This window comes from Alosa pseudoharengus, unplaced genomic scaffold (genome assembly GCF_046254945.1).
Source record: "Alosa pseudoharengus isolate Yale_2024_CS ecotype anadromous, Long Island Sound unplaced genomic scaffold, YU_APseudo_1.1 YU_APseudo_1.1_scf_5, whole genome shotgun sequence".
In the NCBI taxonomy this organism is placed as follows: domain Eukaryota; kingdom Metazoa; phylum Chordata; class Actinopteri; order Clupeiformes; family Clupeidae; genus Alosa; species Alosa pseudoharengus.
In genome coordinates, this window is record NW_027468837.1 from 31,548,050 (window position 1) to 31,565,549 (window position 17,500).

Sequence of the window (17,500 nt, forward strand, 5' to 3'; positions counted from 1 at the left end):
AGAGAGAGAGAGAGTGGGGAGGAGGGAGAGAGAGAGAGGGGGGGGGAGAGAGAAAGAGAGAGAGAAGGAAGGAAGGAGGGAGGGACAAAAAAGAATGATGTGTGTGAGAGACAGAGAGAGGGAGGGAGAGGGAAGGAGAGAGAGAGAGAGGGAAAAGGGAGGGGGAGATGACCAAGAAGTGGTCAGGATCACAATAAGTCCACAGCACAAACCCCAGCAAAGCCCATAGGAGCCCAGGCAGAGGATCGCCTTGCATTTAAAACATCTCAACGTCTCCTACATCACTAGCTCGCTCAGACGGCCATCGATTGACCTGCACAAGAGGAGCTGAGTGGCCCACTCTAGTCTCCTGTGAATGTCAATGGAGGTGCATCTTGATATGGAGTCTAGGTGTGAATGCCAATGGAGGGGCATCTTGATATGGAGTCTAGGTGTGCTATCTGTGAATGCCAATGGAGGGGCATCTTGATATGGAGTCTACTGTAGGTGTGCTATCTGTGAATGCCAATGGAGGTGCATCTTGATATAGAGTCTAGATGTGCTATCCTTTGTTCTTTCCTCTGTAAAAATGAGATCAAATAATGCTGAAAAGCATTAAAAAAACAATTATCATTGTTTACTAATGTGCTGTCACCTTTAGAAGTGACTGTACATTTGGTGTGTATGTGTGTGTGTGTGTGTGTGAGAGAGGTCTGATGGATCGGAGACAGCACATTGAGAGAGATGGGTGAAAGAGAAAGGGAAAAAATGATGCCTTATGATATTTGTCTTTTTAATGTCAGTGTTATATTACTCAAACAGTCATTGGAGACTAATGCTTAATGTAAAATGTGATGACCAGACAGGTATGTGACTGTGTCTGTGTTGGGGACTAATGCAGGTAAACTGATGACCACACATATGTGTGTTTGTGTGTGTGTGTGTGTGTGTGTGTGTGTGTGTGTGTGTGTGTGTGTGTGTGTTCTTGTATGTGTCTGTGTTTGGCTTGATGGTACCGGAGGCACAGGTGTCATCTCAAATCGGGGGCTGCACTTGATATTCATAGTTCTATGTCACTGAGAGACATATGTCCCATTACCACTATGTGTGTGTGTGTGTGTGTGTGTGTGTGTGTGTCAGCGAGAGAGAGAGAATGAGGAGAGAACTGGAGAAGTTGAGCTGAACATCTTAAGAGTGGAAGAATGTGAACGTCATGAATGACACACACACACACACACACACACACATATGTGTGACACATGTGAGTGTCTCATGAATTAATAAACAGATAATTATGATCCAGGTTAAGGGCAGGGCTTTCGTGTGAGCTGTCTTGGGATTTGAAAGGTTAATGTGATTTAATCTCCATTCCATTTAGGAGATATCCATTTTATTCTTTTATTTTATTATTGATTTTATTCATAATATAATAGAATGTATATATTATATTATGCGCTAGATCTCTTAACGGTGACTCTGTGGCCCCTGTCTTTGTTGCTCGGTCTGAAGCAGCAGTAGACTGTGTGAGGAGTTGATTGCACAGGGATAGTTTCCTTATTTAGGAAATTGGATTATGATGGATTCATAAGTGTCTCTATCACTGTGATCCTTATCTAAATACCAGAGCGCCCCTCTGCCTAAACAACACCACAGGGAAAAAAACACATTTGGAATGATGGTTTGGAGCTTTTTGGTCTGTTGATCATGTGCTATTTCAAAGCTCTAGAGGGGTTCCGCTTCATTTAAAACAGTAATGTTTTACAGGCAGGCTACACTAGGCACATAAACAGATTTAGAAGACTGGGGCCTATTGCACAAAAGCAGAATTAAGACAGCTGGGATAAGTTACTGAGCTGCGCTCAATGAATCCAAAACAAGAGCGTACAGGCTTAATTGGTTGCACAACGAGCAAGCCAGGATATGCAGACACGGATTCATCAAGCTAGGTGAAACCTATCCTGGATAAGTGCGCGCTCACGGCTCCCTCAAATAGACCCCGCCACCGATCACAGATTCACTGATTCACCATGGCAACTAGAGCGGCTTCATTGCTTCTTCTACGGTGTGAGGTAGGTAACGATAGCCTTTTCACAACAGCAGCAAACAGCAACACCTCTGTTTAGGAGAATATTGCAACTAGTGCTGCGACCACCACGTGCGAAATGGTTAGGCACTCCCGTGACATCACATTGTTGCATGACAGGTCGGAAATGGCGATATGTAAAAGTTAATTAATGATCACAAACGTTTAAATAATGACAGTGGGTCTAGTTATATGTGATAACAATGTGTAGTGGGCAGTGGAATAACTATTGGTTTCCGTTTGTGATGACTGCTGACTGAGATAAGGGATGAGATTAAATAGATCCTGGAACTTAGCCTGGTCTGGAGCAGGCTAGCTCCACAGAATAAATCGCCATGGTAACTTATACCATAACATATCCTGCTGCCCCCTATCCCGCTTTTGTGCAACTGGATCACGGATAAATTGAGCCAGGATAACCAAGATATCCCGGCTTAATCCCTTATCCTAGTTTTGTGCAATAGGCCCAGGGTCTCATTTTTTTTAATGTACACGCCGTTATCACATCCGGTGTAGCCAGTTTTGTTGTTATAGTGGAAGCTAATTGTTGCAACTTACAGTACACGCCACAAACGGAACAATTCAGTTACGTACCCGGTGTAGCCTGCCTATCCTATTGGTCTACAGATACATGTACTGCATGTTGCTAAGGGAGACCAGTCTTTATTTCAGCAGGTCGACATGCACAACCAACATATCAAAGCAGCACCTGCCTAGTAGTCAGTGGGCAATGAGAAAGATAGCTACCCTGGAAATCCTCTGCGAGACTCTCGCAATGAGTAATGATGCACGTTACTTTTACCCCTTGCATCGCGAGGAACCAATCACATCGATGTATCTGATATAGGCGGGCCAGAGGCAAGCTAAACAGATGACGACAGCGCTGCAATGAATCAGTCAGTAGGCTAAACATTGGTCATAGTGTTATCCAATTGCGTCAAAGTCCGGAATCAGTCAGTAAACATTGGTCGTAGTGTTATCCAATTGTGTGCAGTGAGATTTTCAAATGCATACTTGGTGCCGCCCCTCGAGTTGGGCCATTACATTAGTCATGGCCAGACCCTTAATCTTTCTAGATTTCCAGGGTCTGGATTTTCCAGGCTAGAGGATAGCATGAACAACAAACATATCAAAACGGCACCTGCCTAGTACTCAGTGGGCAACAGTGTTGTAGTACTCGAGTCCAGGACTCGGACTCGAGTCCGAGTCATGAGCTAAATTTAGAGACTCGTGACTTGACTTGGACTTGAGCACTGAATGACTCGAACTTGGACTTGGACTCGTACATTCAGACCATTCAGACTCGGAAATTGAGACGAGGACTCAACTTTTCAATAGGCTATAATATGTCATTAGAATATTATTTGGTAGATGATTTTAATATCTAAATTATTCTCAGTATTAATATTAGTGCAATGGAATGCTCATGTCATAGGCCTACATCACACATCACGCCATGTTTCTACAATAACGGAGGTTAACTTTAACGCCAAATGCCTGGAGACATGAATGCCTCAAAGGTTGTTTGTTTAGCATTTAATAGTGACTCGACTCGGATGAGTAGTGGACTCGACTCGGACTTGACTTGGAATTTTTTTTAATGTCTTGGACTTGACTCGGACTTGAACACTGGAGACTCGAACCTGGACTCGGACTCGAGGCATAGTGACTTGACTACAACACTGGTGGGCAATGAGGAAGATAGCATGCACAACCAACACATGGGTGCAGGTCAAGTCCGTGGTAGTGGGGGCAAGTGGGACTGCTGCATGTAAGACAACACAGGCTTTTTTTTAAAAGTATATTTTTTGGGCTTTTTGCCTTTATTTGTGTAGGACAGTGAAGAGTGAGACAGGAAGTAAGTGGGAGACACACACACAGACACACACACACACACACGCATACAATGCAGCTCTTTTACCTGAACATAACAAGCTCTGTTACCTGAACATAACAAGCTCTTTTACCTCAAAATAACAAGCTCTTTTACCTGAACATAATGGCATCAAACTCGTTTGATGCTACACTGACGTATAATGTGGAGAATGAAGTCTCTGACATTGCCAATGTGTGCCCAGAACAATTGATATTGCACTATGTAACATTGTTGAATGGGTAGGATCATGACCCTTTTAGTCGTTTTTTTTTAGTCTTAAGGTTAAATGACGTTGAATATTGAGGCCAAGGGGCATGCACCTGTATATCAATTCTTCCATCATGTTGCTTTGAAATGATGAATCTAATAAGCTGGAGAGACCTAGCTGAAAATGTGGACTTGTGTTTAAAAAAGACAAATTGTAGAAAAGGTTGGCTGCTCCTCGACTAACCCTCTCATGCCTCTCATGCATCTCCCTATGGTGGTGGTTGTCTTGAAATAAATATGGTGCTGTTAATACTGTATATCTACAGTTAGTTTATGTTTAAGTTTAGTCACCTGTTTTAATGTATATTTATGTCTGCTATCAGTTTGTTGTCTACAACAAAAAAAAAAGGTTATTGCAATAAATTGTCACAGCTGCTCAGAGATGAAAGAGAATAACGCATCACAGAAAAAGCATACTGTGTGACTGAGTCTCTGATGTTAAATGTGTGTTGTGTTTCTGTGTGATGCTTTGATGTTTGACACTGGGTTTCAAAGCCACGGGGTCAGCAGAGCAGCAGTGCTCCAGATGCTAGTGCTATTAGCATTATTATTATTATTATTATTATTAGTATTATTATTTAACGTGTTACAAAAAAGAAGAAAAAAACAAAGATAAAATATCCCAGTTTGTCCCAAGCTTTGGGCTGAGTGACTGCTCTTTATTGCAGTGCTGTAGGCGCTAGTGCTATTATTATTATTATTATTATTAATTATTATTATCATTATTTTGGAACGTGTTTTGGGATGGGTGACTGCTTTTTATTGTCTTTTGTTCCTGCGAGGCGAGTAGTGTTGGTGGCTGTGGTCCATCTTCTGTGCTTGGCTTCTGGTGTGTGAGTGTGTGACTGAGAGAGCACTTGTTTATTTGTTGTTCAATTTTATTCTAATGTGTGTGTGTGTGTGTGTGTGTGTGTGTGTGTGTGTGTGTGTGTATGTAGGTTTGTGTGTATTTGCATTTGTACTTGTTTTTGTTGACACTTGTTAGTTAGATTTTGTATTATTGTGCGTGCGTGCGTGTGTGTGTGTGTGTGTGTGTGTGAAATGATCTGAGCATGCTCTGTATCGCTGCGGGCCTCTTGGTATCCCTAACCTGGCATCCGCCACCTTGCATCGCCGTGACAACACCATCAATCCACCACATTGCATCGCTGTGACAACCCCATCAGTCCCGCTGTGATCTGTGGGCCCTGTACAATCCTGTGGGATGTAGAGTCTCTGCTTCAAGCCTTCAGGATAGCCACTGGGGAGTGTGTGTGTGTGTGTGTGGTGGAGGGGGGGCTCTGGACAAGCTAAACTTAGGGAGGTGTGTGTGTGCTTGTGTGGGGTGGTTCCAATTCTGAATAAAATCCAATTCCGTTTCCTCAGGTAGCGGGACAGGAGAGTTGATAGTGGGTTGTGTGTGTGGGTTTTTAAAATGTGTGTGTTCTGTGATCTGTGTGTGTGCATGTGCATGTGTGTGTGTGTGTGTGTGTGTGTGTGTGTGTGTGTGTGTTTTATGATGTGTGTGTGTGTGTGCATGTGTATTTTTATGATGTGTTTGCTTGATATTGTGTGTGTGTGTGAGTGTGCGTGTGAGTGTGTTTGTTTATGATGTGTGTATGCATGTTTCCTTGATTGTGTGTGTGTGTGTGTGTGTGTTTCCTAGCCCATTAGCTGCAGTAGATATTGGATGGTTCCAGTGGTGTGTGGGAGGGTAATTGACTGTGGGCGGCTCACACAGCTTAAACAGCAGGTTCAATGCTGAGGTTTCAAAGAAGAATTCAATGCTCCAGGGTGCAAACATCCTGTGTGTGTGTATGTGTGTTTGTGTGTGTGGATTTAAAGGTTTATAGGATTGCATATGTTATAAGCATATGTAGCCTGCCTCCTTTCGGTCTGTGCACTTGTGTGTATGTGCATTCTTCTGTGCATCTGTATTCTTGTGTGTGTGTGTGTGTGTGTGTGTGTGAGAGAGAGAGATCTTAACTGGTGTGAGCAGAGTCTAATCTCTGACCCCATTCATCCCAATTAGCCACCACAGTACTACCTGCCACACAAATGATTACTCTGTGTGTGTGTGTGTGTGTGTGTGTTTGTGTGTGTGTGTGTGTGTGAGACATGTGCTAACATCACAGCTGATTGTATCTCTCCTGCTCCTCTTCTTCTCTCTCTGTAGGACTCAGATCAATTTCACAGTGGCCATTGATTTCACCGCGTCTAATGGTAAGTGATTTTAAAGACAGATACTGTGTGCGTGTGTGCATGTGTGTGTGTGTGTGTGAGTGCGTGCCTTAAATGAAATAGTTTGGAAGTGCCTTAGTGCTGCTTACCCTTTGGGTTAAGTAGGGTTGCTTTAGAGTCTAAGGCCACAGCATGCAATCTGTGTCTGTGTGTGTGTGTGTGCGCCTGTGTGTATCTTAACATTTTGCATGTGTGTGTGTGGACTGTGTGTACGTTCCATTACAGCTGTAATGGCTGGCCCCTCTGTTTTATTTAGGGTTGGGCACCTAAACACGGTTCTAATATGGCACCGGTGCCGACACAAACGGTATATTCGAATAACAATGTGGATTTCGGTGCCTCATTTCGGTGCTTAAATAGCGTTTAAAAAAAAAAATGTGCCATCTCTAACGTCTTGCTCTGATAGCAACACATCCAGATACAGTTAGCTAACATATGATAAACACTGGATGTATAAACCAGAGGGGTGCACCACATAGGCGAGTGGACAGTGTTTGACAGCTTGCGTGAGCCCAAGTAGCTTACTTTAAAGCAGGGGTCTCAAACTCAAATGAGCTGGGGGCCAATTCTGCCAACGTCATCTGATTGGAGGGCCGGCTATTTCTGAAAATGCAATGTTCTTTTTTTCAAATACCACACAAAACTGCAAACAGAAAGTGCAAGTGTTTTTATCTAGTTTTAGACACCTGTGCTAGCAACCTTAGCTTATAAATAAAATAATGATAAAATAAATATTAATACAAATTATAAAATAAATGAAAAACATAAAAACAGGTATGTGTGTGTGTTTCACACCAAATACAAATATTTCCTCTCATAACTTTTTTAAACCTGGCAAACTAGGCATCAGGGTTAAGAAAGCAACACCATTGGATTTTTATATCAAAATTTCAAAAGGCCATGGCTTGAAAGTGGTCAGAGATAAAGTCCTACTGTAAATGTAAAAATCTTTGAGTAAAACAAAAGTTTATGAAGGGGGTAAATGTACCCATCTAATTTGTCACTGGATGGCAAGCACCTCAAAATATGCATCTTTCAGTAAATACTGGATGAACATATTTGAGCAGGTTTACTTTCCTTTTTTCATATTACCCACATAACAAATTAACAGGAAAACACCTAAGATGTATACCAACACCTAAGATGTTGTGGTTTAGTAATAGATTACTACAATATAGGCCTACAATAAAGTATTCTGGTCAAACAGTTCCTATCGCGGGTAATCTGCAGTACCCAGAAGTTCGCATCATATTGCGGGTGACTTTGTAGTTCTTTAGAGCCCTATTTCTACTAGCCCTGCTGTCTGTACCACATCCATTACGGACGCTATCATCACGATTACCACTGCAACCTCCAAGCTATGTTGGGCAGAGGGTCGAAACAAGCATGGTATGCTTAGTGGACACCGTTGTGTACACGCACCTCCATTCACAGACGCACCGTGACTATCACTGTCATAGACGATCGATCATAATATCCAAAAGGATATTCTCCTTCAGAATTAGAATAGGTGAATAACATAGCTTACCTAAGACTTCATCACACGTGAACGTTTTTCAACATTTGGTGTAGGCCTATTTCTGCTTAATTTCTGCTTCAATTTCTGCAACACTATGGCCTGCATCGCTTCCGCGTTATTACAAATGCACGTCTTTGTGTTTCTCGCGTGTAATACAAGTATTTCCTGAAAACTTTGCGCAGTGATTTTGGGTTTGAATCAAGCTCTGGATGTCTTGCACATAGTGGAGCAGAGTAGGCCTACAAATGAGATTTGTCACCGTACCTGGATCTATCGTCTATTTTAATCAGTATCGTTGTTTGTCGCAATTAATAGCCTCAAGGGCCGGATTACATTATTATTTTGTCATACGTCGCGGGCCGGAATTGGGCAGGACGCGGGCCGGGTGTTTGAGACCCCTGCTTTAAAGCGACATGCGAGCTCCTGTCAAAATCTAGCAGTGGGCCTAACTACACACAAGCAAAAGGCTATGAAACAACGTCAACAGTAGGCTAGCCTATACAATACACAATATCCTTGCTAATGTGCTAACTGACATTTATTTGAAATGTTATCAGCAAAGTTGTAAGGTGAAAACTTTATTTCACGATGTGTTAAAACAACATAATGGCATGATATTAATCTTTCATGTGCATGAGGCCCATATAGCATCACAATGAATATGAAGATCATGTTAAAAGTTAGCTGGCAAAAACATAAATATGTAGGTTACATACCTGATGTCACTGAGCTGTCAAAGAGGCTACGAAACCATCTCCGTACGTTATCGCTAATTAAACTCAGCTGACTGGTGTTAGCGAATAGCCATAGTTGCTGTTAAAATACTAGGCTAGCACTGGGAATCTAAACACTTCAACACCGACATGTAGCCTAACATGTTCAAAACTACTGCGTGTTATGGGTTAAGACAAGAAATTTCTTGAAGTATTTGGGAACACTGAATTAACTGGAAAATAGAGTCCCTGTTAGATTAGCTTGCTTGCAAATGCCGTTGTCCATGACCTGGCAGTTTTATGGCAAGCGGTTTTAACATGCATTATGGCAAACCGCCTACATTGGGTAAACTTGAAAGCAGAGCTCACCATTGTGTGTGCATGCATGGCAAGCTGTTTTAACATTTAAATGTATTATTCGTAGGAGCAATGAGATATTGATAGTAAATTGAACATAACAGTTCAATTTCATGTTCAAAATTGTCTTATCAATAAAAAAAAAAGCTTTAGACCATTTTAATTTAAAACATTTTAAAAACAAAGTACCGGTTCAGGCACCGTTTTAAAAGTATTAATTTAGCACCGGTATCGGATAAAACCCAAACGATACCCAACCCTAGTGATATTGGACTGACTAAAGCACCCCCCCCCCCCCCACACACACACACACACACACACACACACTTCGACCAGGACACTTGTGCCTCACCACAGTGTATTCATGCTGGGTACAGGCTCCTCCCCGCACCCTGATCGATACTTCCTGATCTCTTCACTTTCGGACACTACTTCAGCTGCTGTCAAAGCTCCGCAATATCACATACACACACACACACACACACACACACACACACACACACACCACAATATCATTATTAGCTCTAATGAGTCCCCCCTGGCTGCTCCTTCGTGTGGGAGGTTTTTTGATGTCAGATGATTAGTTGGAGTAGCTAGCGTGTAGCGGTGCGCAGCTAATGTTCTGCAGGATATTAGCCGCTCGCTGGCTCTGATGTGTCTGAGAGTGTGTGTGTGTCCCAGAGATGAGATGAGCGTGCTGTTATTAGTTTATCTCCTCCACACTTAGTTCAAGATCTCATTCACACCTGGGGTGACCCCGGCTGCTTTATTGGACTCATTTGTTCTATGCATCAGGAAGAGAGGCTCTAAGTACCTTGTGGAGGCTATACTAATATCCACTTTGGAAACAAGGTGCAAGTTAGGTGCAACCCAAGGAAAAGAAAAATATTTAACAGTGTACAACAATTGGGTTCTATGGAACTATTTATTTGTTTCTGATTGGCCGAGAGACGTTCCATGAGTTGGAATATCCCTGGACATTTCAACTCAGACTTTGCACAGCGTGCACATTGATTGTATCCACTTTGGAACCGAGGTGTAAAAATGCAGCCCAAATCAGAAGCTGGATTCCTGAGTAAGCATGTGGCAATATCTGTGACTTCACCAACAGTGCATGGATAGGGGCTAACTTTAGCCCACATCTGGATTCACACCAGCTCACTTTAGCCCACATCTGGATTCACACCAGCTCACTTTAGCCCACATCTGGATTCCCACCAGATTACTTTAGCCCACATCTGGATTCACACCGGATCACATCAGAAAGGGTTTACTGAGCATAATTATGACTGCGTGTCAACCTTGTGTTGTAGTTAAATCTAACCACAGTTGAATGAAAATAATAAATATAAACAAAGTGTACTGTAACTCTGACTTGGAATAAACAACAACTGTCTTCTATCTGTTATACGATTTTCCCTTACAATTTTTTTTTTGTTAAACCTTCAAAAAATGAGACTTGACCCTTGACCTACATTTACGTGACCTTTGACCTAGACGTGACCTTTGACTTTTCATCGACCTCTAACTTCCTAGGTAACCCCTCGCAGTCGACCTCCCTGCACTACATGAACCCGTACCAGATGAACGCCTACGCCATGGCCCTGAAGGCGGTGGGGGAGATCATCCAGGACTACGACAGCGATAAGATGTTCCCCGCACTGGGATTCGGAGCCAAGTTACCTCCTGACGGCAGAGTATCACATGAGTTCCCGCTGGTGAGGGTGGAAACACACACACACACACACACACAGACATACCACATACACACACACACACACACACACACACACACACACATACACTCATGCACATTCTGGGCTTCTGAGCTAGGCTACCGTCTGACGGCACGAGTTGCCGCTGTTGAGGGTTACTAACACACACACACACACACACACACACACTAACTCTGGGCTTCGGAGCCAAATTGAGAGAGTTTCACACAACTTCATGCTGGTGATGCAGACACACACACACACACACACACACATGCAAACACACACACACATACACACACACACACACACACACACACAAATACACTCACACACACACATACACTTACACACACTGATAAGAGTGAGTGGCTATGTCTCTTGATTAAACTACATGAGTGTGAGTGAGTAAGTGTGTGTGTACGTGTGGGAGCTCCTGAGTATGTGTGTGTGAGTGAGTAGAAGAGGGTGTGTGTACGTGTGGGCGCTCCTGTGTGTGTGTTTGTGTGTGTGTGTGTGTGTGTGTGTGTGTGTGTGTGTGTGTGTGAGTAGAAGAGGGTGTGTGGTTTTATGAGGGTGAGTCGAGTGTGTGAAGTAGTGGATGGAAGGACAAATTAGTGCACAAGTGTATGGTGAATGTAATGTGTACGTTAATGTCTGAGCAAGTTAGGATGTGTGTGTGTGTGTGTGTGTGTGTTTATCAGTATACAGTTTAAAGGAGGACTCCGGACTAAGGAAAACCTCACAAGTGTAAACTTTCATTGGGGACCAAAATAATGGTATTCGGAGTAGTTTTGAGTACGATCGGAATATGCATCTGCAAGGAAATAACATATACTTTGAGGGAAAGTAAATTGCTACTTTAAAGTAGTACAATTATGCTGAAAACAGCCTAGGCCCTAAAGATAGATAGATAGATAAATAGATAGATAGATAGATATATAGATAGATAGATACTTTATTGATCCCCAGGGGAAATTCAAGGTCACAGTAGCATACAGACAACACACACATTCACTAACAGCAGAAAGTAATTAAAAGTATATAATATAAAAACACAACTAAGCAATAAGGACAGTAGAAGATACATATATACTAATACTAAATATACTAAAATACAAATTATACTAAATAACACAATTCTAAAAAAACAGTATCCACATAGTGGGTGATTAATCAAACAGATGCGCTTGCAATGACTGAGGCAGGGACTGAGCCTGTGATTCTCTGTGCATAAGGTAAGGTAAGGTAAGGTAAGGTGCTCTGTGTGAATGAGTGTCATGGTAATGGTGCAAATGAGTAAGTCAAATGTGTGTGTGTGTGTGTGTGTGTGTAAGAGAGAGAGAGAGAGAGAGAGAGAGAGAGAAGGGAAGGGAGAGAGGGAGAGAGAGTGTAGCGCATGTTAGGTAATGAGTGTGTGTGTGTGTGTGTGTGTGTGTGTGTGTGTGTGTGTGTGTGTGTAGCGCATGTTAGTTAATGAGTGTGTGTGTGTGTGTGTGTGTGTGTGTGTGTGTGTGTGTGTAGCGCATGTTAGTTAATGAGTGTGTGTGTGTGTGTGTGTGTGTAGCGCATGTTAGTTAATGAGTGACGCCCCCGACTCCGCCGGTAGTCTTCCGACTCTCCTGTCAGTCTGTCAGTGCATGATAAATTATAAAGAGACTTTCTCTACATGAAAACCCATTCTTGAGGTGTGTGTGTGTGTGTGTGTGTGTGTGTGTGTGTGTGTGTGTGTGTGTGTGTGTACGTGTATGTGTGTGTGTTGGCTTCCCTTCATGTTTGCTGTGAATATGAATATGAATTTCTCTGTGCTTATTATTTGTTCCTGTGTATCCTTGTGTGCTTGTATGAAAGGAACCAGGAGAGAGAAGGAGGGAGAGAGAGGGAAGACTTTATTTAGTTTGTGTCTGTGTGTGTGTGTGTGTGTGTGTGTGTGTGTGTGTGTGTGTGATTATCCTCATTCATAAAGTTCTTGGCCAGCATCACAGTTGCCTCCTGGTCCCAGCGAGTCTTAATTTGTTCCCTTAAGCTGGTTTGGAATCCCATCAGTTCCACTGCCAATGGAGTGAGTGAATGAAGCCCTGCTTAACTGCAGCACCAAGCACTAGAAACACACCAGCATAGAGTAATGAGAAACACAGTGTGTGTGTGTGTGTGTGTGTGTGTGTGTGTGTGTGTGTGTGTGTGTGTGTGTGTGTGTGTGTGTGTGTGTGTGTCTGTGTGTGTGTGTGTGTGTGTGTTTGTGTGTGTGTGTGTGTGTGTAATTATGCTTAACTGCAGCACTGGGCACTAGAAACAAACCAGAATAGAGTAATGAGAAACCCCTTATGGGTGAGAAATAATTCATCTCCCCCTCCTTCTGTGTGTGTGTGTGTTTGTGTGATATATCTTCCACTGACTCATTTAGTCCGTAGGCCCAGACTGGCTGTGTGATGAGTGACAGGTGGAACTGTTCTGATGTAGAACCGTGTTTACACCCCTTGTAGAATGGTAACATTGAGAACCCGTACTGCAATGGCATCGAGGGTATTCTGGAGGCCTACCACCAGAGTCTGAAGACCGTCCAGCTCTACGGACCCACCAACTTCGCCCCCATCATCAACCATGTGGCACGGTAGGTTGGTGGGCTTTAAAAGCCTTTGTGTTATGTGTGTGTGCTAGTGTTGTCACAATACCAAAATTATTGTTTCGATACCAGGTCAAGAATTGCGATTTCGATACTTTTTAAATTTATTTGATTTGGGGGCCCCCACCAGTGTTGCGCGGGTTTGGTCACAAGCGGCCCGCGGTCGCCCGATATTTTAATCAACCCGACCGCAACTCGGACCGCGAATATTAATTAGGACAAAATTATAACTGACCCGCGATCCGACCCGCTTATTTACAAAATGTGTGCTTTTGCTTATAGGCTGCATGCAGTGTGACAGTAGGCCATTTCTGTAAAACAAACTAATTTATTTGCGAAACTGTATGCAGTAGAACTACACGCAGTAGGCATGCAGGACATAATGTTTGCGCAGGAGAGAGAATGAGAATAAGAGCGCAAGCACGCACGCAACCATTAGAACACTAGGATAAGATTTGAAGGCCATGGACATACATCTTTCTTTCGAAAACAGAAATGGTGAGGCAAGGTAGGCAAGAGAGATACATTGCTGGTCAAAACGTTAGCGTAAGAACTGGTTTATAATGCTGAATGAAGCACAAAGCTTTACTAAAGCACATCCACTGTTTAAAGTCACAAACCCAACGAACTAAGGTAACTTTTATGCATGCGCGAACCTATACATACCGGTAGATATGGCTGTGTAGTCTGTGCCATAACATTTATTCCTGCAGGCTGCCCGTTTTGGCTGTCATACTTTTAAATGGCTTCGCAAGAAGTAGGCCTACATAGACCATAACTTGTACTGTCTACTGTCATCTTCTTTAAGAACTTTACCCAATATTTCCCATAGCCTATATCGCTTTTCCTGAAGGGGTGTCTTTTTTATTTTAACTCGCGTCTTCAGCTTCTTTACTGTTGACTTTACTGTATTGATGCTAGCCTTCTAGTGATATTTTAAGTAGACCTATTTGTAGAAAATATATTTAATTCATTTTAACTGACCCGCCCGAAAATGACCCGAATATCATTAAAATATTTTGTTTATGACTCATAACCACGGGTGACCGCGGTCATCCGCGGGCGACCGCTTAATTTCGGGCAGACCGCGCAACACTGGCCCCCACCCACGTCATCAGTAGGCTAATACTGAATATAGTGTGATCACCACACCAGTGGCCATCCTAGATTCTGCTTGACTCTCCACACACACACAAACACATACGGAAAATGATGGCTTATGTCTTGTTTCTATTTGATATATTTTGGAATTCATATGAAGTTATTTTGTTAATAATGTATAGTATTTTATAATCTGCATAATTATTAGTGGCTAAATAAATTGTAATTTGAATACTTCATATTGATTTTTAAAGTATTACACTTAGGCATATCTTTAATGTGGTGTGTAGGGCTAATTGAGTGCATGCACATTGGTTGTGTATAGGTGTAATTGAGTGCCTGTCATTTTAAGAAATATGGTGAGAGTAAGAAATACGTGAGAATAATTAGCCTTCAGCCTCACGGTTTTACTGTAGGTACACATCGCCGCCGACTTGAGCTTCCAAAGATTCAGGAAGTCATTCATTTTCAATGGAAGCCGGCTTCTCTCAGCTGCCAGAAGCGGCAAATCCGTCGGCGTCGTGTTTTGGGCGTCTTGAGCGACTTGAGCGTCAAGCAGAAAGTTGAAAGTCAGTCAGCTTTATGGTAATGAGCTGTGACGCGGTGCAGCGACCAACGACCAGCAACCAATCGAATAGAATAAAGTATTAAGATAGAACATGATCGAACGTAAAATGCTGTCACGTCAGAGCGGCCAAAGCGTCCAAAGCTTCCCTATACTTTTTTGACAAGCGTCCTTGACAGGGCGACCAGAGCTTCTTTGGAAGCTCAAGTCAGCGGCGGTGTGTACGTACAGTTAGGCTAGTGAATAATAGTTGCGCATAGTGTGTAAGGATATGTGGATGCAATTCATTATGTCATTAGGTAAAATAAATGTTCAAAAAACTAACAAGTCGAAGAAAATCTTTCTGGGATCATAGAAGAGCTAAGTGTCTTGCAATGTTCATTAATGATTTTAGTGACCACTCCACGAACGACAGACATGACCTGAACTAGCGGGATATTTAGCAAGGAGCTCTCTCCAGATGTAAAAGTTTACCATGGTTGCGTAGCCTATTTCTAAAAGACGTTAAACCCAATAGTAGGCCTAAATAACCTAAATCCCATATCCTAGGTACTGTAGGTTAGCAACACAAACTTGAGAGATGCAAGTGAGCAAATCAACTTGATATCAGCCTATTAATATGTGTTAGAACAGCACTTAAACTAGCAGCAATGTCTCGCTGTTTATGGCACGACAGCTGTGCATGTGTGTGAGGAGAAAAGAGACGCACAGGCTAGGGGAGGGCGCTATGCATGCCTTGCGCACACACATGTTACTTCAAAAGAACACGGTCATTCTTAAAAGTATCGATAGTAATAAAATTAGGTATCGTGACATTTTTAATTTCAGGGTATTGCGATACTTTTGTAGTATCGGTGCACCGTGCAACACTAGTGTGTGCATGAATATGTATGTTCTTAGTGTGTGGGTTGTGTGTGTGTGTGTGTGTGTGTGTGTGTGTGTGTGTGTGTGTGTGTGTGCGTGTGTGTGTTTGTTTGTGTGTGTGTGTGTGTGTGTGATGTTCAACTGACCCAGTGCCCCGCCCCTATGTTAGTAATTGCCCCAGCCCTGGTAGATATCTGCCTCCTCCTGTCAGTGATTGCCCCAATGCCCCACCCCACTGTAAGTAATTGCCCCAGCCCTAGTAGGTGTCTGCCTCCCCACATGTCTATTACACGCATGTGAGAGGACGAGGGAGTCCAGCTGTCTAACTGTAACACACACCGTCTGCCCATGCGTGTCCGCTGCCATCACCATTACCCATGATCCTCTCTGAGGGCATGCCACAGTCACACCGGGGTGACATCAGTGTGATTAACATCAGCATTTCCCATAATGCACTCTGAAGGCCGTCTGGGTAGGGTTCACAGGAGGTCACTGTCAGGTGTGTGTGTGTGTGTGTGTGGGTGTGGTTTGTGTGTGTGTGTGTGTGTGTCAGGGATGGAAATTAAATATTTTTTCTACCTGCCACTGTGGCTGGTGGATTCCAAAATCTACCAGCCACTCAACTTTTTTACCAGCCACTAGAGAAACGGCATGAAAATGTGATATCATGATTATAGTAGGCTACCCAAAATGATCACGGTAATCGGCAATTGCAATATGACTAAAATGTGCTGAGTTTTGCCCTAAACCTGTCCTCCAAGCACAGTAGCAACAAAACTAAAGGTCAACAGAACCACATTCATATGCTTTAGGGCTGTATTTTCGGTCACCAGCGCATGGCGTAAAGTTCGTTATTCACCGGCGCGAAGTTGAATTCGTTATTTTGCACCTTTATTTTTTAAGCATTGCGCCCAGGGGTGTGGCAATTAACAACCTAGGGAGGGACCTGGCGCATTGTCTAAAAATCGCTATCATACACCACCTAAACCTGGTCAGAAGTCAATGGCGAGTTGTTCATATGCTATTTTAAGAGCGCATGTCAACAGTCATATTGGCAGGTGCACGCACCATCCTTCTATCATTCATGAACGCACACCAGCGCACGTCCATGCAAAGCATTACAAATTGCACGATTACAATGGTAAACATAATTAGAATAAAGATATTACGAAATACTGTACATCTCATGATGAGTAGTTATTCACCATCATTTGCAAATTGGTAATGACGGTTAAAAGTGATTAGGGGAGAGGCGAGAGACAATGGAGCACAGCTGAAGACGCACTGTCACGATATAAGCAACTCCTCTGCAGGATAAATGTTGTTTTATTTAGTCATTTGAGCAACATTAGGGTAAGTGTTGCTTTTTCCAGCCTATGTTTTCTATGGTAACCCATTGTCAGTCAATAGTGAAAGTAACTGCATATAACTGTCTTGTCGTTGACTGACTCCTTGGTGAAGTTAGTTTCACTTTGCCAATGAGTTCAAATAATAGACGAGTGCAAATGCGTGAAGGCTATGCTAGGTTTTAGTAAAGCATGGTTTAAGAATGACTATTCCATACGGTCTCGCAAGCAGCCTCCTTCAAATGCGCCGTTGAATGCCAAAATACCAATGC

At 42.8% G+C, this 17,500-nt stretch overlaps 1 protein-coding gene across 2 annotated transcripts in view; it reads left to right on the forward strand.

The window, feature by feature from the left end:
- cpne5b (copine Vb) overlaps positions 1-17,500 on the forward strand; it is a 172,149-nt gene that overhangs the window by 137,616 nt on the left and 17,033 nt on the right. For both annotated transcript variants that reach the window (XM_076268230.1, XM_076268231.1), the window contains 3 exons: positions 6,361-6,407; positions 10,551-10,732; positions 13,213-13,340. In XM_076268230.1, the coding sequence (XP_076124345.1) occupies positions 6,361-6,407; positions 10,551-10,732; positions 13,213-13,340 (357 nt within the window). The remainder of the gene's footprint in view (positions 1-6,360; positions 6,408-10,550; positions 10,733-13,212; positions 13,341-17,500) is intronic.